This window comes from Simochromis diagramma, unplaced genomic scaffold (assembly GCF_900408965.1).
Source record: "Simochromis diagramma unplaced genomic scaffold, fSimDia1.1 OVJJ01000408.1, whole genome shotgun sequence".
In the NCBI taxonomy this organism is placed as follows: Eukaryota; Metazoa; Chordata; class Actinopteri; order Cichliformes; family Cichlidae; genus Simochromis; species Simochromis diagramma.
The window spans coordinates 66117-89401 of record NW_024386777.1 but is presented as its reverse complement, the minus strand read 5'-3'; the positions used below and the strand labels follow the sequence as shown (position 1 = coordinate 89401).

The window sequence follows — 23285 nt, the reverse complement described above, 5'->3', positions numbered from 1 at the left end:
TAGTCGGTTTCCGATAGTTTTCCCGCCATATATAGGTTTAGAACTATGAGGCAAGGAAACACGAGGGGACGGAGATAACACTCTGACAAGGGACAAAGGGAGACTGACACAATATTTACACACAGGAGGCTGATTATGGGAACTAAGGACACATAGAAACACAGCTGAACCGAATAAGAAATGAACAACAAGTCGAAACAAACTCTAATGACAGTTCAACAAGTTTCTAAACAGAACAAATAACTTTCAGGATGTTTCAACAATGTGTAAAATGAGTTCTTATCTTTTTTTTGTGAGAGGGCCTTTGATGTTTCTCTTTGGATCATCCTTCCATCCATTTCTTCAGCTTATCCAATTCAAGATTGGAGCCATCCCAGCTGTTATGGGGCCAGAGGCAGGAGTACAACCTGGACAGGTCAGTCTAACACAGAGAAACAGACAACTATTCACACTCACATTCAACCTAACTGCATCTCTCTGGACTGTGGGATGAAGCTGGAGTACCTGGAGGGAACCACAAAGGCGCCAGGACTGTCTTGCTCTCAGGTGACGGCCGTTCACGCTGCTCTGAAGACCCTCAGTTGTCTTTGGATCAAATAACACCAAATGAGAGTGAATCACTTCAGAAACACAGGAACACTCCTGGTTATTGTGAGCAAACGTCATAACAAGATGAATAATTTACCATTTTACTGAGGGAAAATCTTCTGTGTGGTGTTTCTTCGCAGCGTGACTCATTTTCCTGACTTTTAGAAACAAGAGGCAGAAAAGAAAGAATAAAAGTTAAAACCTCGACGATTTTCAAATATTTTAGGACATTATTTTAGAAACACCTTAAGCACTATTTACTACTTACCACTTTGTTCAGGCTTGCTGACGTTCGACATGCTTCACTGTATATTATAATCTCAAGCGCTCCTTGCTGGAGTCGGGCTCCGGATGCTGCTGCTCTTCCTCCGGAGCCTTCCTCTTAGCACGCTTTGCCGACATATTTAGAAAACGGCAGAGCACCGAAGTGAGAACTCTGCCGTCCGCGCTGTAGTCTGTTATTCTCCAGCGGTTCGTCATCTCAGTGTCCTCTGTTCGGTAATACAGTGGAGATGACTCTGGTGACGAGGAGGCCGTCGACAGGTCAAGGTTGCCGACACAGTTCTCCGATCTGCCTTCAGCACAGCAAGATCCGCTTTCTCTGGAAGAACTGGAGTCAGGAAGCGTGGATGAGAGCTGGAGCCCGCAGGCGGGCAGCATCATGCCAGCTGGTGAGTCCGTAGGAGGAGAAGGAGTGGTGTTCTCTCTCTGGCTTCTGCCTCACATGGACAAATGGTGTCGTCACCTGGTCCCGGCTGGAACAATCCTTTAAAAGTATGTAAGGAAAGTCCTTGGACCCCGTCACCAGGTTATGGTAAAGAGTGAGGACCAGGTGGGACATGGAGTTCCACGTTGGATGTGCTCAGTTCACGGTTTCCTCAAGTTAATTGACGACCATCTGAGGAGTGAATTTGGGGACTCACCAGCTCAGCTACGAGAAAGCAAAGCATGCGTGTACGTTAATCATGTGATCACACAACTACAGCCTGAATTTAAATTGTCCAGACATGGCTTTACATCATCATAAGCTCTTCCACAACACAAACAGTAAGAAGCTCCCAGCAGAACTCATTGTTTTATGAAGCATTCACATTTTTTGGTAAAAGTTTTCATGCGGTGTAAGGCTGCTGGACTTTCACTGAGGTTTAATACGCATTCACATTAAGGAGTAATATCTTCATATTAGTTAGCATCATATTTTTGAGAATAAAGCAGCTACATTTAGGCTGAGAAACCTCCCACCTCCTTATTGCAGGCACCACACTGTTTTGCAATCATCAAACTCATCCAGCGACTCTGCTGAACTTTTAAAACTCCATTCTCCAGCTTTATAAAATTCACAATCTATAGAACCTTTCACGTATAACTCAGCGCCAGCAGCCCAAACATGTCAACTCAAACCCTCTACATGCAAAAACGGCCGCGCGCTGACGTCAGCGTCCTCCAATGCCTTACGTCGTTTCCAGGGCGCGTGCATTCAATTGTTTTTTTTTCCAGCGATTTAAAAAAAAACATGGCGCCATCTTTATAGTGTACTGGCACATGTTAAAATTGATGTTACTCAAGTATGAAACATCTCCCTAAATGTTAACACTCATGAAGTCCTACTTCCAAACAATAAAAGACAAAAATCTAAGTTGTATTTGTTTGCTAGCACTCTGACATATTAGCCTGCTGTACTCACCATAGCGTTGATCTATCACCTCCTCAATGAAAAGGGAGAGCAGGTGCATCTCGCGACTGAAGTTTGTAGAAGTCATTTTGCAAATCCTTCTTGAAGATTTTCAAACGTTGGCTGTAGTTTGAAAAATCCGAGTTTTCACAGCACTAGTGGGAAAAAGCTCCTGTTTGCGCTCAAACGTGAAACCCGAATTCCAAGTTTGCCTCCTGCTTTTATACCTGCACTCAAACACGTCATCATCACCATGACTCCCAGTGCCACCGAAAATCAATTTTATTTATTTAAAATAAAGTTCGTCTAATTATCATAGCTTTTTCAAAAATATATTTCTCATTTTATTTTACTGTTTTATTCATCCTTTATAAAAATATGTTGCCAAACTTTGTCGTTTTAATTCTTTAAAAAAACATTAATTCACCAGTTTACAAAAATGAAGATCGATATCTGAAATTTAAATTAATAAATAAATTACAATTGATAATGGATTTTTAGCATTAAAGAATAGTTTTTCAATGCGCTTTAAATGTTATCAGAGCCGATGTTGTGCCAAAAAGTGATCGCAGTCCAAAAAGTGATTTACGGTATTGAAACGTTTGTTTGTGTCATGACATTTGTAAACAGTTGATGTTTACAGGTGCAGTTCACGTGGAAGCCAGAGGAGGGTGGTGTTGTGCGCATAATACAAGTGATGGCGAAACCTAAACGACGGTGTCATGTCTGCTCCCTGAAGCAATCTCATAACAGTTTCAATCTATTTCAAGCCAGTTAGCACATTTCTGTTTATGAAGTTTAATAATTTTTTGGCAGTAAACTTTAAATCCTTTATTATGAATATCACATTCTCAGATTTTCAAGAGAGACCAGACCAATAGGGCAGCAGAATCACAAAAATAAATAAATAAATAAGAGTTTTATAAAGATTAAAACAGTAAAAAAAAAAAAAAGAGAGAGAGACTGGAATGATTATGATGTATAACACAGAATATGTACAATAACAGAGTTATAAACACAACTAGAAAACACGTGATACTTTTTTATTCGTCTATAACCTCTGTGCAAATTTTGTTACTGCAAAGTGTTTATGAATATGTTTTTAAAAGCTGGTTATCTGCCTGTCAGTTAATAAGCAATTAAAAAGAAAGCTGATTTTTATTATTCTAAATGGAAAAAGTCCATTATGAATTTTTGTTATGAATTTCATTTATCAATCCACCTCCTCACTGCTCTTTCCCCGGTGCAGCAGCCAGAGCTGGATCAAGCAGCCAGATGGCTTCTGAGGAAGACTAACTGCAACAAAGGGTCTCTGGGAGGCTGCTCAGGCACAGCAGCTGAAAATCAAAGATGAAATAAAAACTGGACCTGATCATGGTGCTGCATGAGACAAAAGTCTAGATGATAAACCAGTGTATGAATTGGTAACACTGCTTATGATGATCATGTTTAGGTGGAAACTAGCGAGCTAACTTCCTGCTAACCTCTAACTCAGTTAAATTGAATAAACTCTGTTTTTCATGGATGCCTGGATGTGTAAACTTAATTGTTAAACCCGGTAAAGCAGCAACGCTGATCATTTTATTAAAGATGAAAGAAGTTAGACCATTTTTAGCTCTCAGTGATCCCTCAGTGTTCGTTTGACTTTGGGACCTGAAATATGGCAGCTTTCACTTACACATTTTTGAACCACTCATTCAAGAAATAGTTTCCAGTCAAAGATCTGGACAGATCCACCAAGTTCACAGTAGTTTTAACAATTTTTCTGCAGCGCAGAAAAAAAAAAAACCTGAAAACATCACACCTCTGAAGTACACATTGTGATCATGTACAAAACAACACACAAGTATTGTAGAGTCTTCAAAGCCTCCTTATATTCAATCACTTGGTATGTGGTGGTTAACATGCGGCTCACAACACCGGAACATCAATCACCCTATTTTCACCTTGTCACCTTCATTAAGCTGCTCTCTTTCTACAGAAGGCCCACCGCATGCATGGGGGGGGGGGACACTGTGGGCCAGGGCTGTGGCATCTAATGTCTGGTTTGTCAGTGTCCTTTGTGAAAGCAAGTGATTGTCCTCAAATCAGATGTTCCCAGCAGATTGATCTAGTTTGCCAACAACATGAGAGGCTGCTCCTACCTGTCCTAGTGAGCTGGGCATAAATCAGTGACCTCTGACCCTGGAAAAGTGTTGTGATTAGTGGAGAGAGGACAGTGACAGACACTTCCTTTGGTAAATCCAATATGACTGAGATGTCGACCACAGTCAGCTGCAGAGCAAACTGCAGCGACTGCATCACCTGAAAAATAATGAAAAACCCTGAAAAAATATACATTTATGTTTTTGGAATTTATGTCTTCTGTTCAAATAATAATATCATCTTGCCTTTTCATGATAATTGTTATGACTCATTGTCTTACTTTTGGTGCATCCTGTCAGTCCCTGTGATGAACTGAGCGTGACCTCCTCCTTCCTTGGCCATCCCATTGATGAGAGCAGAGCTGGCCCCTTCCCCAATCCCAAAAGAGAAACACCTGCAATACAACAGCTGTTTTTAAGACACACAGGTTTGGTACGCAGAGAACCTGAATTCTCAATCACTTCTTTGGTGCTCCCCACCTCTCCATCAGTAAAGACAAACAGCAAGAGAGGAGAGTTTTTTCATCTACACAAGCAAAAGCTCAACTCTTTGGCAGGTATACAAGTATGCTTTCAGTAATCTGTTTTAGCAAGTAAATCAAACATAACCTGGAGTTTTGCAGAATCATCCAAAGGCAACATGGTGTTTTACAGTGATATCACTTTAAGTCACTGAGATCACATGAATACAACTGATGGGAAGATGTGTTCACAACGAGACCCCAAACTGTAAAATGTTTGAATAGCAGCCCATTGGTAAACTCTTCAACAGGAGCAGAGGACTGTCCTGAAGGGAAGAGGGAAAAGATGGTGAGGCCACTGTGTGAGAGGAACGATTTGAGGAAGATTTGAGGAATATTTTGTAACTCTAACACCACTTTATGAATACTCTGGCACTGCTGGTGCGAGTATTACTCATATTTTCAGAGTGATTCACTACCAACACAAACTCTCCACATGAAGCCATTGAACACATCAGAGACATGTAAAGGACAGAAAAATGTCAAGTTTACAGTTTCTAATAATTCCAACACAATTAAATTCCAGGTTGAATTTTTATTTGCAAACTAATGACTTCACTTATTTTTCACTCACCCGGCTCAGCAGAGGCCTGTCCTGCCTCCATCACAGCAGTGGGCTCGTGGGCGTCTTTGTAATAAATCAGCAGTTCAACATCTCTGTCAAACTTGTGTCCTGCAGCCAGCTTGACCTGCACACCACAAACACATTCATATTTAGTTCTCAGTAATAAGTAACAACCACACACAGCAGACACATCAGCACTCTACCTACCGTGGCCTGGGTTTGATCAGTGTTGAGGTACTGCAGAGGGTCCAGGGAGCAGTTGGACTCTACTTTATGGATTGGACGAGGAGAGGAGACAGAAGAAACATCACTGGACAACCAAAAACTATTTTACAGCTATTTTAGTTTAAAACCATAAAAAGTGACAGAAAAGGAATATGTTTGTTTTTGTAAATATGCTCTTGACTTTTATGATCTATGAATGGTATAATGACAAATATCAGTATAATGAGGAAAACATCATTTTTGCCTCTCTTTTTTTAACAAACCTTTAAAGTGATATAAGATTTTATGTCAGCGAGAGTTAGTGAGTGTTAAGTAATTATAAACCTCTTTATGATCTAACCTTTGGAAAAAATAAGGGAAACTCCACATAACATTTTCTTAATTAGTTAAAACCATTTACTGATATAAAGTCATGACGTTTGGCCAGCTTGAAGATGGAGAGAAAGACGGACACTCTTTTTTTATTAATCCTTTATTTATCCAGGTAAAAAAAAATCTCATTGAGATTAAAAATCTCATTTCCAAGAGAGACCTGGCATCATGGCAACAAAAGTCACATACCACATCATCTTCTCGTCCTCACAGGAGAAGTCAGATTCCAATGAGGTTAAAAAGCTACAGAGAAACAGGTCAGTTCTTAAATCGACGTAATGATGAGTCAGAATGTCAGACATTTAAACTCTTCAGACTTTTAATCAGCTGTTGTGTGAGAGATAAACCCTCCAACCAGAGTTTACACATTGCTAAAACACATTTAATGTTAAGGTGTTGCCATGGTAAAATATCTATAGAGGTCAAAAGTTTGACATTTCAGCTTCACTTTTTATCCAGGCTGTGATTTGGTTTTATTTGAATACAAATTTTGGTAAATGGTTAATTAAGACTGATTATGTTGAATTGAAAACTTGAAAAATGTAATTAAATAAAAACACTTATAGACATACATGGTTTGCTCTCCCCTTTAAAGTGCACTTTAGTCTTGTTCATTTTCAGCTGCAAACAAACAGAAATGTGAGTAATAAATATTTCATGATCTAATCTGTGCAGACAAAGAAGTTGCTGGTGTTGTGAGGCTGGTGACAGCCCAACATATGTTTGAGGCATTGGAGCAAACAATTAAAAAAAATGTGGATGCCTCTCTGCCCCAAACTATTGCAGCTCGTCGGAGGCTTATTCCTTCCCGAGCTCCAGCTCCTCCTGGAGCTCCAGCCCCTGCTCGAACTCCAGCTCCTCCTCAAACTCCAGCTCCAGAACAAAGGAAACCTCGAAGGGTTGTTAGACACCCTCCAGAGGTGGACTTTAAAAGGCTTATCGTGGGGTACCTCCTGTCAATTGACGAAAAGTTAGGGGAGGAGCTTCAGCCAGTCTCTGATCCTTCAGAGACTCTCCGGCTGAGCCTCAGCCTGCTGAGTCAGGGCGACTGGTAAAATGATTTTCTATTGTTATCATTAATTATTTTCAATTTAATGTGAGGATGTGAGTTTTAAAACTATTTGATGTTCCTACAGGAAGAAAAAGATAGAGGGGTTGCGATACATCCGCACCCTGGCGCGGCATCACCAAGAGGAGTTGGAGTTAAACCTCCGTACAGTTTGCTTGGGGGTGACACAAGAGGTATACCAGCTGTTTTTCTCTACATCTGTCTTTATGCCACCCTCTTCTGTCCATGTTTGCAAGCGTGCCCTGTCTCATGCATCTTTGTAACAAGTTTGATTTCTAACTGCTGAAATTTCCTCTGATTCTTTAGATTAAAAACAATCCCTCTTGTGTGTCCTGTGCAGCACTGGACACCGTAATATATTTGTGTACACCTCAGAGAGAGGATGGACAAAGAAGCTGAATGGACCTGTGAGAGTTTACTCCAGGTGTTTGCAAGGGCAAATGCCAATATGCTCATTCAGCAGCATGCCAAGGAAGCTCTGACCGCTCTGGTTCACGGTTGCAGCCCGAGTCGCTTTCTAAACAGCCTGGTGACTATGGGTTTGAAGTAAGTTCACACCTGTGAAGAGTATCTGTGACCCCAGCATCACAATCAGATCAGGTGAAAATCAAACACACTGAGTGGATTTGTCTGTGTTTCCTTCCTCAGACATAAGAGCGTTCTCGTGAGAGCTGGTGCCGCACTGGGGCTCCGTATAATCACAATATTCATGGAAGCGGAGAAAGTTCTGTCTGCAGGACAGATTTTCACCAAATGCTTCCTGTTGGCTGTCAGTGAACTGTGTCAGGATGCTTCCTCTGAAGTCAGGTCAGTGTGGACTTTTAACAATTATAGGCTGATATTTCTATTTTGACTTTCTTTTGATAAATTCTCTGCATTTACTTAGAAACTAAAGTGTTGATTAAAAATGCTTCTCTCTGCAGAGCTCAAGGAAAGGCCATCCTAAAAAGACCTGGTCAAACAGAGGAAATTCAGAAAGATGTGGGAAGAAAGCGTCTCGGATAAATCCCGCTGGGAGGTGGAAAGAAGGCTCAGAGACGTATTTCAGAAATAACAGACACGGGTAAGCCACACAGCACACATGAGCAGTCTTCAAATTAATAAACCACTTTGAAGGCTGCTCATTTCTGTGTGGTATTTTCAGAAATTTCCCACATCACGTCTGCTTCAGGTAAGTATATATGTCATTTAAATATTTAATATAACATTCACAGTAATTAAATATTTAATATGCACAAAAAACACTCACCTATCCACCAACCGGTCGAGGCAGATGGCCGCCCTCCCTGAGCCTGGTTCTGCCAGAGGTTTCTTCCTGTTAAAAGGGAGTTTTTCCTCTCCACGGTCGCTCATAGGGATCAATTGGGTACAATAACTTTGTTGCTTTTTGGTCCGTCACATTGACCAAAAAGCAACATGTTCTTAATAGAGTGGCAAGTGAGTGTTTTACATTTTCCATCTGTGAACGGTAGCTTCTACTGCTCATTTATTGATTTGGCACCAATTTGGCACAAAATAAAGAAAACTTTAAATGACAACAAATATTCTCGTCTTTCTTCAAGTCATTTTCAATAAACAAATTCAATAAATCAAATTGCATTCAGAGTAATTCTTGTATTTCCTCGTGTAATTAGTGGCTATCTAGTCAGTAGCCCAAAGTGCAATATGTTAGCTACTAATAATATCTTTGTATTGTTTTTGTTTGGACCGATGCTCACATCGATGCTTCTGTTTGTTCTTGTGGAAAAATAATTTAAACATCGAAACCAAACCGATTTTCTGAGATTTATTTAAAAAAAACTAAAAGGTGTGTATAATTTTTTTTTGATTGTGATCATTATTGACCTAAAGGAATAGAAAATATGAACAAATAATTTTTTCATTGTATTTTTCTTGGTGAGGCAGTCAAAGGGTTAAATTGTGTTTTATTTCTCACAAAAGTGAAAAGATTATGGAAGAAAGTCGAGCCAAAGAACAGAGTTGGCTCTTAGACTTCGAGTATAGGAGGCCCTCAGCAGAACTTTTAAAGAGAATAAGAAACACAGAAAACCTTAGATAAGGAGGTGTGCTCTGACAGTGCAGCGCAGCACCCAGAAAGCTATTTGGCATTGGCAGAGAAGACTTGGGAAGTTATTCAGGAGCAAAACCCTGGTACTCAACTTTGCTGCTCAAACCTCAAATATATTGATACTTTTACGCCAATATACAATTTATTTCCAAAATTGTTACAACAAAGAAATAAAAAACCAAACATAGATTTCATAACTTTTTATGCTAATTATTATTTGAAAAGTCATTACAAAACAGGCAGTTTTTGAAAATTCAGATGTAACTCTAACTACAGTCATGAATAAGCAAACATGAATGAAGACTATGTGCTGTCTTAAGACGTTCAAGCAGGGCTCTAGAGTGCGACCAATTTGGTCGCAAATACGACCAAATTTTTCAGTGGTGCGACTAAAAAAAAATATTTGGTTGCACCTGTGCGACCAACTGTTCGGGTAGCAAAAAAAAAAAAAAAAATCTGCAACCTTCCCTGTGGTCAACAACAGACACAAATTTTGCCCCTATCGTGGACTAAACCAATCACAGATAGTAAGGGGCGGGACCTCTCTGATTCGCCGTGGTCCAGATGAAAGTGCAGGTGGAAGTGGGAGGTGAGTAGCTTGAATAAAGCGATATCAATTCATTAAATCCTGAATGACTTTTAAATATAACTGTGTTTTGCCAGAAACGCCAGATTCTCAGATTAAACCTCACAAAACCATTTCAACAACAACCAAACAGCAAATGAGAGCAGGTACACGGATTCCCCACAAAGACGTAAACACAGAGCGGACCCGACGCATCAGAATCAGCTTTGTCTTTCTCGGCTTTCTCACCCGACGGCCTTAGACGGACACGCTGTCGGAGCTCAGCGATTCTGATGCGTCCGGTCTGTGATTACGTCTTTTTGCGCTGATTCTGAGCTGCAGGTTTTGTCTCTTTCAACCAAAATTCACCGAGCCAGCAGCAAAAGAAGCAGCAAACTGCGCTTCACATTTGATCAATGTCGTCATGAATTTTGCTGTTTTGCTTCCACGACTATTAAAATCACACTTCATGCACAGCTAGCTCTCTCTCTATCTCTCTCTGTACTTCAAGAACAGTTTCCCGTCTCCAATCTCTGTTTTCTCTATTATTCATTCGCTTATTACCCACCAGTCTACTGTTGTTTACAGCGCTGTCGGCTGCTATCTTTTTCTTTTTTTCACTTAAATGACCTCGGACAAGAAAGCCTATTTTTTCTGTTGTTCAATACTGAAGAAATTTAAACTTTATATGCAGAACATTGTAGAATATTTTTAAGGTTATCTGCTATAAAAAGCCAGACCAGGAAAATCTCCTTCATGTTTTTCTGTGTTTTATTCTCAGTTACTTTCACACAAAGGCATCTGCTGTGATGTTCACAATTCTGATGAAGTCAGTACTGATAAATGATCAGAATTATAATATTTCTGACTGTCTGAGGCTAAGTTGAATCGAATCGGGACTTTGAGAACTGGAATCGAAGGGATTATAGAAATCAGTGATGATACCCAGCCCTAGTGAGCAGCCTAGGCACGACAGAAGTGGATGTAGCTGTAATAAGAAAATAACTATTGATAACTTTTCTGTTAAGTTAAGGCCTGATCCTTCTGAAATTCATAGCCAGTGCTCTGACACGGTGTCATCAATCTTTGAATGCTGAAAAAGCACAGTGTATCCAGAAAAACACATTATATTATATAAATTATTATAAAATTTGTGTGCGCCTAACTTTTGTGCCGGTACGCCTAACTTTTTAAAGTTAGGCGTACCGGTACGCCCATGGCAAAAAGTTAGTCTAGAGCCCTGTCAAGGATCAATCAGTGTCAATTAGCAGAATGAAAGTGTTTTATGGATAAAAAGGGGTTGATGATATAAAACAGCTCTGTATCAAAGGCAGTGTGGAGTACGCAGACCTGCTTCTGTTCACTCTGAAGATGAAGCTACTTTAAGAAAACTCTCAGAGTCCCAGAGCTTCTTTCTTCACGCTGCAACCCAGCAGGACATTTCCAGCATCCACACACTCTGACACACAAGGTGCTAAAAACACAACACAGATATTAAAATAATGATTGTGGGAGGAAAGCTGTAGAATGAAACAGTTTTTTAAAGCTGTTATTTTATCTGTTACAATCATTGCTAGTACCATTGTGAGCACAGAGCCACGAGGCAGCCTTCATAGCCAGAAGCTCCCACTCGTCCTTTGCATCCATCTTGAAACCATGAAGCCAGATCAGAGCCAGAATGGTGGCCCACACTTCACTGCTGGTCTAATTCCCCAAATCAAAATCAATCAAATAAAACAGACAGAACACACATTTTACTTTCTACAACCAGTAATATTACATAATTTTGTGTACTTCTTTGTCACACGGGGTCACCAAGGTGGGCAGCTCTGCATATTTGATTTGGCAGATTATTACACTGGATGCTCTTCCTGATGAAATCCCAAACTGTGATGTCATAAATGCTCTAAAATAATGTGCTGACATGTTTTTACAACAACTGATGAGGAAAATAATTTCTGCTGTCGTGTGGTTTCTGGATAATATCAGACGCTGGTGCAGCTCAGTGGGAGGTTAGGAGTGTGATTACCACCAGTGTTTTAGCTTCTGATATGCAGATGTTTATTCTCAGGCTGAGGCAGGCCTACGTTTAGTTTGACTTCATTTTATTTGTTTTATGGTGTGTTTTTAATTATATCATGTGTTTTTGTTCAAATTATAGAATCAAATCTGTTTTATCTCACATCATCATTTTGTGTTAATATTTAAATTGACAGCAGTGCACCTTTTCAGGCTTTGACTTTTCCACCTCCTCGTTGGTCTGTCCCAGTGCAGCAGCCAGAGCTGGATCAAGCAGCCAGCAGCCAGACGCCTCCTGCAGGGAGACTAACTGCAGCAAAGGGTCTCTGGGTGGCTGCTCAGGCACAGCAGCTGGAAAATCTAAGATGCAATAAAAACAAAACCTGATTATGGTGCTAGATGACAAACAGAACTCTACATGATAACTCAGTGCATAAAACACCGCACTGTAAACTATGCAACAGATAAATATTATGTTTTTCACTTGAAAATTACATCTTAAAAATGTAATCATTACATAAGAGCTCCACATCAAACACATTAATCACATCATCTTTGTAGTGAAATAGCTGATGACTCATTATTGCAGCGCAGAAAAAAAAAACCCTGAAAACATCACACCTCTGAAGTAACACATTGTGATTCATGTACAAACAACACACAATTATTGTAGATTCTTCAAAGCCTCCTTATATTCAACACTTTGGTATGTGGTGTTATACATGCCCTCACAACACCGGCACATCAATCATCCTATTTTCACCTTGTCACCTTCATTAAGCTGCTCTCTTTCTACAGAAGGCCCACCGCATGCATGGGGGGGAGGGGGAGGTGGATACCGTGGGCCAGGGCTGTGGCATCTAATGTCTGGTTGTCAGTGTCCTTTGGAAAAGCTAGTGATTGTCCTAAAATCAGATGTCCCAAGGTTCAAGGTTCTTTATTTGTGTCATGGTCCTGCGACCATGACTCGGTGACTTTGTGTTTGTGTTCTTTATTGTTATTACTTTCATTATTATTCATGGCTGTTTTGGGATGGTTTGTGTTTTGGGATTTTAGATACTGGGTTTTGGGTTTGTGCTCCCTCTATTGGTCCCTGGTGTCAGTGTTCCCCTGTCTCGTCAGGTTAACCAGGTCCAGCTGTGTCTCCCACCTGTGTGTGATTTCCCAGTGTCTCTCTGTGTACTTATAGTGTGTGTTTTCCTCTGCTCCTCGTCGCGTCGTCTGTGTTCACACCTGGTGTAATCCTCTGCGTGCTCTCCCTGCTGTTCTCCCTTCATGTTCAGGTTTGCCACTCCTCTGTGTAGTTTATCCCAGTTTAGTTCGTCCTTAGTTCTGTTTGCCATCTCCACTTTGTGTTTGATATTATCAATAAATCACCCTCACACCTGAATAAGTGCTGCGTTTTGGGTCCTCCTTCCACTCTCCACACGGCCGCTGCCCCGGACCGTGACAGTACGACGCGACCACGAAATGGACCCAGCAGCGCTTAACCCGTCCAAGGAGCTACGGGAGAATCTAATCGATGCCACACAGGAGCTCATCAACCTGTGGCTGGAAAACCCGGGTGGCACGTCCCAGCGCGCTATAGAGAGGCGGCTACAGCGTCTGGTGACCGGTCTCCCATGGCTTCTGGGCTCGCTCTGTTCGTGGGAGCAGGAGTTTCTTCTTTTGGACCTCGGACTACACCCCCCGTCTGCATTCACTTTCGAGCAGCCCGATGCGGTGAGTCAGCATTGCTTTCCCCAGTTTCCGGGACTTTGTTTTCTGGGGCTATTCAGAGCGGGATGGGAGACTGTATGGATCGCTTGCCTACCTTCGTGGTAACAGATCCTTCGCAAGTGGGCGTGTACAAACCCTCTGGAAAACCGACAGACTCTGTCTCTGCCGCTCCCTCCGAGCCAGGACTGTATCGCCATTCTCCAGCTCAGTTCTGTGTCCAGCCACAAGCTTTTGGGTCTGCGGCTCAACCGTTAGCCTCCTTACGGACACAATTACCTGTTCTGCCACCGCTCCAGTTAGCCACTCAGCCACCACCACCGCTAGCACCGCTACAACCCATAGTTCAGTTAATGGCTGAGTCACAACATGCACACTGTTTTTCCACTGCTGTTTCTAAGCAGGGAGATGAACTGCTTTTCAACGGACCTGTTCCTCAAACGCTGGCAACATTAGAGACTGTTGCTCACTCCGGGGCTTCCCCAGAGGCTGGGTTACTGCCCTCAGCTTACTCTGGACCCCTGGAGGCCAAGATGCCAGCTGTGAACTGCACCGGGCTGTCACTGCCTGAGCAGGGTCAGTGCTCTGCGCAGCTGCAGCCCTCCGTACGTGCGCCAGAGGCCCACGTGCCTACTGGTTTTGTTTCATACGTGCCAGAGGCCCACGTGCCTCCTAGTTTTGTTTCATGTGTGCCAGAGGCCGACGTGCCTCCTAGTTTTGTTTCACGTGTGCCAGAGGCCCACGTGCCTCCTAGTTTTGTTTCGTGTGTGCCGGAGGCCCACGTGCCTCCTGGTTTTGTTTTGTGTGCGCCGGGGGCCCCGGAGCCCGCTGGTTCTGCGGCTGTTTTTGCTGGGGGGCCCGAGGAGCCCATCCAGCCTCCTGCTTCGCCTGCTGGGGGGCCCGAGGAGCCCGTCCAGCCTCCTGCTTCGCCTGCTGGGGGGCCCGAGGAGCCCGTCCGGCCTCTTGCCACACCGGCTGCCACGTCGGCTGGGGGGCCCGAGGAGCCCGTCCGGCCTCCTGTGGCTGCTTCTCCACCTGTGGCTGCTTCTCCACCTGTGGCTGCAGCGCCGCCTCCTGCAGTACCACCACCGGCAGTGCTACCGCCTGCTACGGCCACACCTCAGCCTGAGGGCGCATCCTCGCCCGGCCCGGCTTCATCCTCGCCCGGCCCGGCTTCATCCTCGCCCGGCCCGGCTTCAGCTACAGCTTCATCATCGCCTGGCCCGGCTTCATCATCGCCTGGCCCGGTTTCATCCACGCCTGGCCCGGTTTCATCCACGCCTGGTCCGGCTTCATCCTCGGCTTCAGCCTCGCCTGATTCTGGTCCAGCTTCATCCTCACCTGGCCCAGCTTCAGCGTCAGCTTCGCCTGGCCCAGCTTCGGCTACAGCTTCATCATCGCCTGGCCCGGTTTCCTCATCGCCTGGCCCGGTTTCCTCATCGCCTGGCCCGGTTTCCTCATCGCCTGGCCCGGTTTCATCCTCGCCTGGTCCGGCTTCATCCTTGGCTTCAGCCTCGCCTGATTCTGGTCCAGCTTCATCCTCACCTGGCCCAGCTTCAGCTACGGTTTCATCCACGCCTGGCCCGGTTTCATCCACGCCTGGCCCGGTTTCATCCACGCCTGGTCCGGCTTCATCCTTGGCTTCAACCTCGCCTGATTCTGGTCCAGCTTCATCCTCACCTGGCCCAGCTTCAGCTACAGCGTCAGCTTCGCCTGGCCCAGCTTCAGCTACAGCTTCGTCCTCGCCCGGCCCGGCTTCTGCTTCAGCATCGCCTGGTCCAGCCTTCGTGTCTGCATCGTCTGGTCCAGCCTTCGTGTCTGCATCTTCGTCTGGTCCAGCCTTCGTGTCTGCATCTTCGTCTGGTCCAGCCTTCGTGTCTGCATCTTCGCCTGCAGCAGAGTCTTCAGCATCCGCACCATCGCCTGCAGCATCCGCACCATCGCCTGCAGCAGCGTCTTCAGCATCCGCACCATCGCCTGCAGCAGCGTCTTCAGCATCTTCGCCCGCTGCGGCCCCGGCTTCCGTGCCTTCAGCCTCGCCTGGCCCAGCCTCGTTTGGGTCTGGACCTAAACGACCGTTTTCTAGACCGCTGGCTAGGCTACTGGCCGGGCGCCGTCGCCTGACTGGCCGCCGTTGCCTTCCGCACGGCCGGCCCCCGGACCGCCATCGCCTGAGCGGCCGCCGTTGCCTTCCGCACGGCCGGCCCCCGGACCCTCTTCGCCTGAGCGGCCGCCGTTGCCTTCCGCACGGCCGGCCCCCGGACCGCCATTACCTGAGCGGCCGCCGTTGCCTTCCGCACGGCCGGCCCCCGGACCCTCTTCGCCTGAGTGGCCGCCGTTGCCTTCCGCACGGCCGGCCCCCGGACCCTCTTCGCCTGAGTGGCCGCCGTTGCCTTCCGCACGGCCGGCCTCCTGAACCTTTTGTGCGCCTCCACGGCCTTCTTCGTGGCCGGCCTCCTGAACTGTCCCATCCTGGCCTCCTGTGTTGTCGGGCCCCTGGCCGGCCGCCTGAACTGTGTTTTGGACTCTGCTCCCCTGTGAGTTTTTTTTTTGTGAACATTTGTTTGGGACTCTGGGGCCTTCGTTTTGGTCGTGGCCCGGTCCCTCCGTCCTGGGCCCCCTGCCGCCCGCCCGGGTCTGGTGGTGTGTTTCTGTGGCTGTCAGGGGCCAGCCCTTGAGGGGGGGTACTGTCATGGTCCTGCGACCATGACTCGGTGACTTTGTGTTTGTGTTCTTTATTGTTATTACTTTCATTATTATTCATGGCTGTTTTGGGATGGTTTGTGTTTTGGGATTTTAGATACTGGGTTTTGGGTTTGTGCTCCCTCTATTGGTCCCTGGTGTCAGTGTTCCCCTGTCTCGTCAGGTTAACCAGGTCCAGCTGTGTCTCCCACCTGTGTGTGATTTCCCAGTGTCTCTCTGTGTACTTATAGTGTGTGTTTTCCTCTGCTCCTCGTCGCGTCGTCTGTGTTCACACCTGGTGTAATCCTCTGCGTGCTCTCCCTGCTGTTCTCCCTTCATGTTCAGGTTTGCCACTCCTCTGTGTAGTTTATCCCAGTTTAGTTCGTCCTTAGTTCTGTTTGCCATCTCCACTTTGTGTTTGATATTATCAATAAATCACCCTCACACCTGAATAAGTGCTGCGTTTTGGGTCCTCCTTCCACTCTCCACACGGCCGCTGCCCCGGACCGTGACAATTTGTCACATGCATAGTTATACAAGTATAACACACAGTGAAATGTAACCTGACACGCTCCTCGACATGTGCAAAAGATGCGGAACCTTCTACCAGATTGCAGAAGTTGGAACAGTTTGTTGCCAGGATGGGACGGGTCCTTCAGTATCTGTGCTGCTCTAGTCCGGCATCTCCTGGTGTAGGTGTCCTGAAGCGGGGGGAGAGCAATCCTGCAGCAGCGTTCTGCTGTACGGATCACTCTCTGGAGAGCTTTTTGGTCCTTCACACAGCTGTTCCCAAACCACGATGTCATGTTCTGTGTGAGGATGCTCTCCACAGCGCCTGTATAGAAAATCCTGAGGATCTTTGGAGAGACCCTGAACTTCCTCAGTTGTCGTAGGTGATACAGGCGCTGCCTAGCCTTTTTGGTCTGGACCTGAATGTGGGCAGCCCATGTCAGGTCTGAGGAGATATGGACACCAAGATACTTGAAGGACTGCTCCCTCTCCACTGGAGCTCCATTGATGATAATGGGCTTGTAGTCTCTGTGCTGACCCCTTCTGAAGTCCACCACCAGCTCCTTGGTCTTGCCGACGTTCAGCTGGAGGTGGTTGTCCTGGCACCATGATGCCAGATTCTTCACTTCATCCATGTAGGCCGCCTCATCGTTGTTGGAGATGGCACCCAACACCACTGTGTCGTCAGCAAACTTGTTGGAGCCATGGGTGGCCACACAGTCTGAAGTGTAGAGGGAGTAGAGCAGTGGCAAGAGGATTGATCTAGTTTGCCATGCTGGCAAAAGACCAATACACCAAGACAAACAGCCATTTATGCTTTTTACACAGACAGCCCATTTAACCAGGGAACTTGACCAACACGTTCTCACTCCCAAAGCGTAACATTTTACGCTAGGTGACAAATCGTCACCATATTACGCTTTCGGCTACCCACCACGTTCCTAAATGACGACCTCGGAAAAAAGAGGAAATATGAGAACCGTCTGGACTGACTCTACACATGTTCGCTCTTTTTCTTCAAATTGCTTAGAAACACGCTATTTAACATCATTAAAGTCCTGGTTAAGGTCAGGAATAAGGTTATGGTCAGGGCTAGGGATAAGGTTAGGTTTAGGGCTGGAATACAGGGCTGGAACGTCTTTTACCGCGGGAGCGTCATTGCACTGGATTCCAGCCATAACCCGCCACGTACCATAAGAACGCCGAAGGTCTCCTTTCGTGTTCCTCAGGAACGCCGCGGGACGTGACAAAACGTCGACATGTTACGCCTCGGGAGTGAAAACGGGCTGAACTTGACACAATGTATTTTTTTTCTATGCTCTATTTAACTAGAAGAATTGTTGTACCACACATTAAAGTTTCAAATCAGTGAAAAAGCAATCGTGCCAAAGAAATGTCATGTGTTTGTTTAAGATGACTGCAATTATGGTATTAACAGAAAACACACATCTCTGTCTCTTTTCTTTTCTGTTTAATGTTTCACTTACCTTCTAAACTCACCAAGTACTTGCACAATCCTGAGGTTTTTAGAAAAGAACATCCCAGATTAAATAAGGAGGAGATACAGACATTAAAACTAACCTTTATTACTATGATACAAAACAATATTAATGAAGTTGTTAAAAGTGGTACTTCTTACACACACACACCACACACACACACACACACACACCTCATTACAAGTGTTTAAAAGTTTGAGTTGTCTGAAAAACTAAAGAAAGAAAAACACAAAAATGTTACAATACAAAAGTTGGAACTTTATTAACACCCAGAAATACAAACTGATGGGTTGATAAATATCAAGAAGACAGTACATTTCGTGAACAGTGAAAGTTCGTGAACAACGGTAAAACCTAAGCTTTATGCTGCTAACACTAACAATTCACTAAATAAGAGAAGATACAGCAATCATAGGGCAAGAAGCAGCAGAATGCCGAATCAGAAAGGAGCGAAAAGGGGACTGGAAAGTTCCAAGTCTAAGATAGCGCCTGAGAATGCTAACGAGGAGAGTGCTACGTCCAGCAACGTGCTAATGGATAGCTTCCATAACTACGCAGCTACTACGGTGGCACTCACGTTAGCCGAAGAAGAAATGGATGAGTTCCCACCTCTCCCTGTTACACCTCTCAAATCGCCAGCTCCGAAGAAGGTGATGTACGAACGCAGCAACTCTGACCCAGTTGATGTAAATGAGATAATTTCTCGTCTGTCGGCACTAATAAACACCAGGTCTGATAACATTGAGAGCATGGTGAGAGAGAACTCGAACATGGTGAGAGAGAATACGCTCCAGATTGAGGGTCTCAAAAAGACGATTGATTTTGTGTGCGCAGAAATGAAAGATATGAAGGGGAAAGTTTGCGACTTGGAAAAAAAGTAACTAAAGAGGAAGGTCGAGTGGACAACTGCCAACAGAGAATATCTGAGTTGGAAAGATATTCCAGGAGGTGGAATCTCAGACTACATGGAGTCAAGGAGGCTGAGAAAGAAGACGTAAGGGGAAAGGTGACTGTGATATGCCAGTCTGTTCTGCCAGAACAAAATCGTAGGCTGCCTGACGTCATCGACACCGTACACCGACTCGGAGCCAAGCGACAAAGTAGCACCAGACCTAGAGGCATCATCGTGCAGTTCACCTCCCGAATCTACAGAGATGCTGTATGGAAAGCAGCCAAAACATCCTCCTACCTGCAGGACAATCATTTGAGGTTCGCTGAAGATCTGTCCAGGGAGGACAGAGAACGTCGTGACAAACTGTGGCTGATGATAGACAAAGCCCGTAAGGAGGGTAAGCCGGCTTATTTCGTGGGAGGCCGAGGATTCATCAGTGGATCAGAAGTTTTCCCTCCTTCATAGAGATGTTTATTCAGTCTCCGAAATGACATTTCTGTGAGCTTGTTTACATGGTGAACTTGATATTTTCACCCTCAGGTTAAATTTTTATTTTGTGTTGAAGAGTGTGTTTATGGACTAAAGGGACAAAGGGACTAAAGACCTGAGTAACACTCTGGGCAACTTTGGGCTGACTCAGCATGTAACAGAGGCCACACATAATAGAGGACACACTCTTGACCTACTGATCTCCAAGAGCCTGAGCATTTCAAACATTACTGTGTCTGATGTGGGCTTATCTGATCATTACTGTGTTTTCTTTGAAAGTAAAATCTCAGCCCACACAAATATATCAACAGCAGTGATCACAAAGCGGTGTATAACTGAAGACAGTAGTGAGATCTTTAACCAGGTCTTCCCATTAACACCTGACCTGTCCAAAGGTTCAGTCAATGAGCTGGTCAATAGCTTTAATGCAAAACTGTTAAATGTAATGGATACTATTGCCCCCATTAAGGTGAAGGTTATCTCTGGAAGGAAAAAGTCTCCATGGAGAAACTCCACACTAGTGAAAAATGAAAAAAGAGAGTGTAGGAAAGCTGAGCACAGATGGAGAAAAACAAACCTCCAGGTTCACTATGACATCTATAAAGAGAAACTTCACAATTATAATTTACAACTGAGGAGTGCAAGGAGGTCCTACTTCTCTGACATCGTCACTAAAAACAGCCATAATGCTCGGGTCTTATTTTCTACAGTTGACAGGCTAACAAACCCTCCTGTGCCAGTAGCAGCTGAACTTCATTCGACCATGGCCTGCAATGACTTTGCCAAATTCTTCACAGACAAAATCCAAAAGATTAGACAAGCAGTTGGTACATCAACAGCAGATCCAGGATATGTACTGTGTCCACCGAAAAACTGTTTAAACACCATCAAACAGTTACACCCGATTAACAGCAAAGACCTGGAGGACATCTTAGGTCAACTGAACTCCTCCTCTTGCTGTTTAGATGTCCTGCCAACAAGTTTTTTCAAAAAGGTCTCAAAGACTTTAGAGTCAGACCCGTTACAGATCGTCAACTTTTCCTTAATGTCAGGTGTGTTTCCAGAACCACTAAAAACTGCTGTAATCAAACCCATACTGAAAAAGGACAATCTTGACAAGACACAAATGAAAAACTACAGGCCGATCTCAAATCTCCCATTTTTAAGTAAGATCATTGAAAAAGCAGTTTCTCAACAGCTCAATTACTTCTTAAAACAGAATAACTGCTACGATGCCTTCCAGTCAGGTTTTAGACAGAACCACAGCACTGAAACCGCTCTGACAAAAGTGTTTAATGACATATGTCTGAACACAGACAGTGGAAAAATGTCAGTCTTAGTTTTACTGGATCTCAGTGCAGCATTTGATACAGTTGACCACAACATATTACTCAAACGACTGGAGAACTGGGCAGGTCTTTCAGGAACTGTACTAAACTGGTTCAAAACATACTTAGAAAACAGGAAATACTTTGTATCAATAGGTAACTTCACATCTGAGCAGACAAGTATCACATGTGGAGTTCCCCAAGGTTCCATCTTGGGACCCCCTCTGTTTAACATTTACATGCTCCCACTGGCACAGATTATAAAGAACAACAAAATAAACTACCACAGCTATGCAGATGACACACAAATATATATCACAATGTCACCAGGAGACCGAGGCCCTGTACAGGCTCTTGGTAAATGCATTGAGGAAATTAATGACTGGCTGTGCCACAATTTTCTCCAGCTAAACAAAAGCAAAACTGAGGTAATAGTCTTTGGCGCCAAAGAAAAACGATTACAGGTCACCAGAGAACTTCAATCTATACACCTAAAAACCACAAACCAGGCGAGAAATTTGGGTGTAGTGATGGATGCAGACCTAAACTTAGAAAAACACATTAAGACAATAACAAAGTCAGCTTACTATCACCTCAAAAATATTTCTAGGATAAAAGATCTGATGTCTCAACAGGACCTGGAAAAACTAGTCCATGCATTCATCTTTAGTAGGCTTGATTACTGTAACAGCATCTTTACAGGTCTACCTAAAAAATCAGTCAGACAACTACAGCTCATTCAGAACTCTGCTGCTCGAGTCCTCACTAAGACCAAAAAAGTGGACCACATCAGTCCAGCTCTGAGGTCTTTACACTGGCTGCCTGTCCGTCAGAGGATAGACTTTAAAGTTCTGATGCTGGTCTATAAAGCTCTGAATGGTTTAGGACCAAAATACATCAGTGACCTCCTGACCCAGTATGAACCTTCCAGATCCCTCAGGTCATCTGGATCCAGTCTTTTATCAGTTCCTAGAGTCAGAACCAGACACGGAGAAGCTGCATTCAGCTTTTATGCTCCTTATATCTGGAACAAACTCCCAGAAAGCCTCAGATCAGCTGAAACACTCAGTTTATTTAAATCCAGGTTGAAGACTCACCTATTCTCAGCTGCATTTGAATAAAGCACCAAATCCACACTTTTAAGCTTAAGTTTCAAACTTACATTAACTACTGATCTTATCTATTTCTGATTTTATCTGTTTTGATTTTATATACTGTTTTGTTTGTTTGTTAATTAGTTAAGCTTAAATTTCAAAACTTACATTAACTACTGATTTTATCTACCGTTCTGATTTTATCTGTTTTGATTTTACATACTGTTTTGTTTGTTTGTTAAGTGGGTTAGAGCTCTGGGTAGCTCCCCAGCTGGGTCTAGACTGGGTCTAGAGAGTATTTTAAATTCAGGGAATTTAAAATAGAAAGTAGCTCATCCACAGAAGGACTGGTAGCTCCCCTTACGATAAGGGTTCAGATCGCGGCGAACAGGTGTGAAATGTGTGTGTTTAGTTAGTTTGTTTGTTTGCTTGTTTTAATCAATTTTAAATCATGCTTTTTATTTGTTTTGGTTTCTAATGTCTCTGTAAAGCACTTTGAATCACCTTGTTGTTGAATTGTGCTATACAAATAAATTTGCCTTGCCTTGCCTTATCTATAAAAAGCTATATTTAAACCATAGCAGATAGTTAAATACTGTATTTTTATAAGCTTAGTCACTCAGGGTTTTTACTGTTCTACTACCTAAATTGTGCAGCACCCGGTCCCCTTATCCTATAGATCTATTCTTAGCTGTAGAAGTTTAGAACTTACTTTTTCTCTTTCTTTTTTCTAATAACTTTGTCTTTTTCATTTGTTTCTCTTAATACCAGGGGTTTAAGACAAACATGTAAACGCAAAGCTTTGTTTTTATTTGCCAAACAATTTAAAACAGATTTTTGCTTTTTCCAAGAGAGTCATTCCACACCTGCTGATACAAATTTTTGGAAATCACAATGGGGTAATGAAGTCTGGTTGTCCCATGGCTCTGAGCGTTCTGCTGGAGTTGCCACGCTTAAAAATTCTTTTTCTGGAGATGTGTTACACTCTGACTGTGACACCTTAGGACACTACCTCTGCTCACTAATCAGACACAATAACAGTATTTTCATTGCAGTAAATATATATGGTTACAATAATAAAACTGAAAATGATAAATTACTTGACTCCTTAGAAGAAAGAATAATTTCTGGCTCTCCAAATACCCAAATTCAGTCCTCTTAATTGGTGGAGACTTTAACATTGCTTTAGACAATACGGTTGATAGGTGGCCTCCAGGGCAGCAGTCTTCATACAGTGCAAACTTAAAAAATTTTATGGGAAAATTTA

At 43.8% G+C, this 23285-nt stretch overlaps 1 protein-coding gene and 3 long non-coding RNA genes across 6 annotated transcripts; 1 reads left to right on the top strand and 3 right to left on the bottom strand.

The window, feature by feature from the left end:
* Window positions 1–310: 310 nt before the first annotated feature.
* LOC120720499 lies at window positions 311–930 on the bottom strand. Its single transcript, XR_005692961.1, has 4 exons — window positions 857–930; window positions 686–746; window positions 505–585; window positions 311–421 (listed from the first exon to the last, which is right to left on the bottom strand). It is a non-coding gene; the product is annotated as an uncharacterized LOC120720499 (long non-coding RNA).
* A 3761-nt stretch (window positions 931–4691) lies between these two features.
* On the bottom strand, window positions 4692–5227 carry LOC120720529. The gene is made up of 2 exons (XR_005692970.1): window positions 5014–5227; window positions 4692–4799 (listed from the first exon to the last, which is right to left on the bottom strand). It is a non-coding gene; the product is annotated as an uncharacterized LOC120720529 (long non-coding RNA).
* Window positions 5228–6996: 1769 nt separating this feature from the next.
* Window positions 6997–7957, top strand: LOC120720536. Of its 3 annotated transcripts, XR_005692976.1 has the most exons (4): window positions 6997–7138; window positions 7224–7329; window positions 7463–7702; window positions 7805–7957. It is a non-coding gene; the product is annotated as an uncharacterized LOC120720536 (long non-coding RNA). The 3 variants fall into 3 exon arrangements; XR_005692977.1 differs by having other exon boundaries at window positions 7497–7957; XR_005692975.1 differs by having other exon boundaries at window positions 7463–7957.
* A 3167-nt stretch (window positions 7958–11124) lies between these two features.
* Window positions 11125–12338, bottom strand: LOC120720448 (von Willebrand factor A domain-containing protein 5A-like). Its single transcript, XM_040010139.1, has 3 exons — window positions 12014–12338; window positions 11370–11493; window positions 11125–11263 (listed from the first exon to the last, which is right to left on the bottom strand). Exons 1-3 carry the CDS (start codon window positions 12320–12322, stop codon window positions 11184–11186), a joined length of 513 nt encoding a protein of 170 aa, XP_039866073.1. The 5' UTR covers window positions 12323–12338; the 3' UTR covers window positions 11125–11183.
* Between the last annotated feature and the right edge of the window lie 10947 nt (window positions 12339–23285).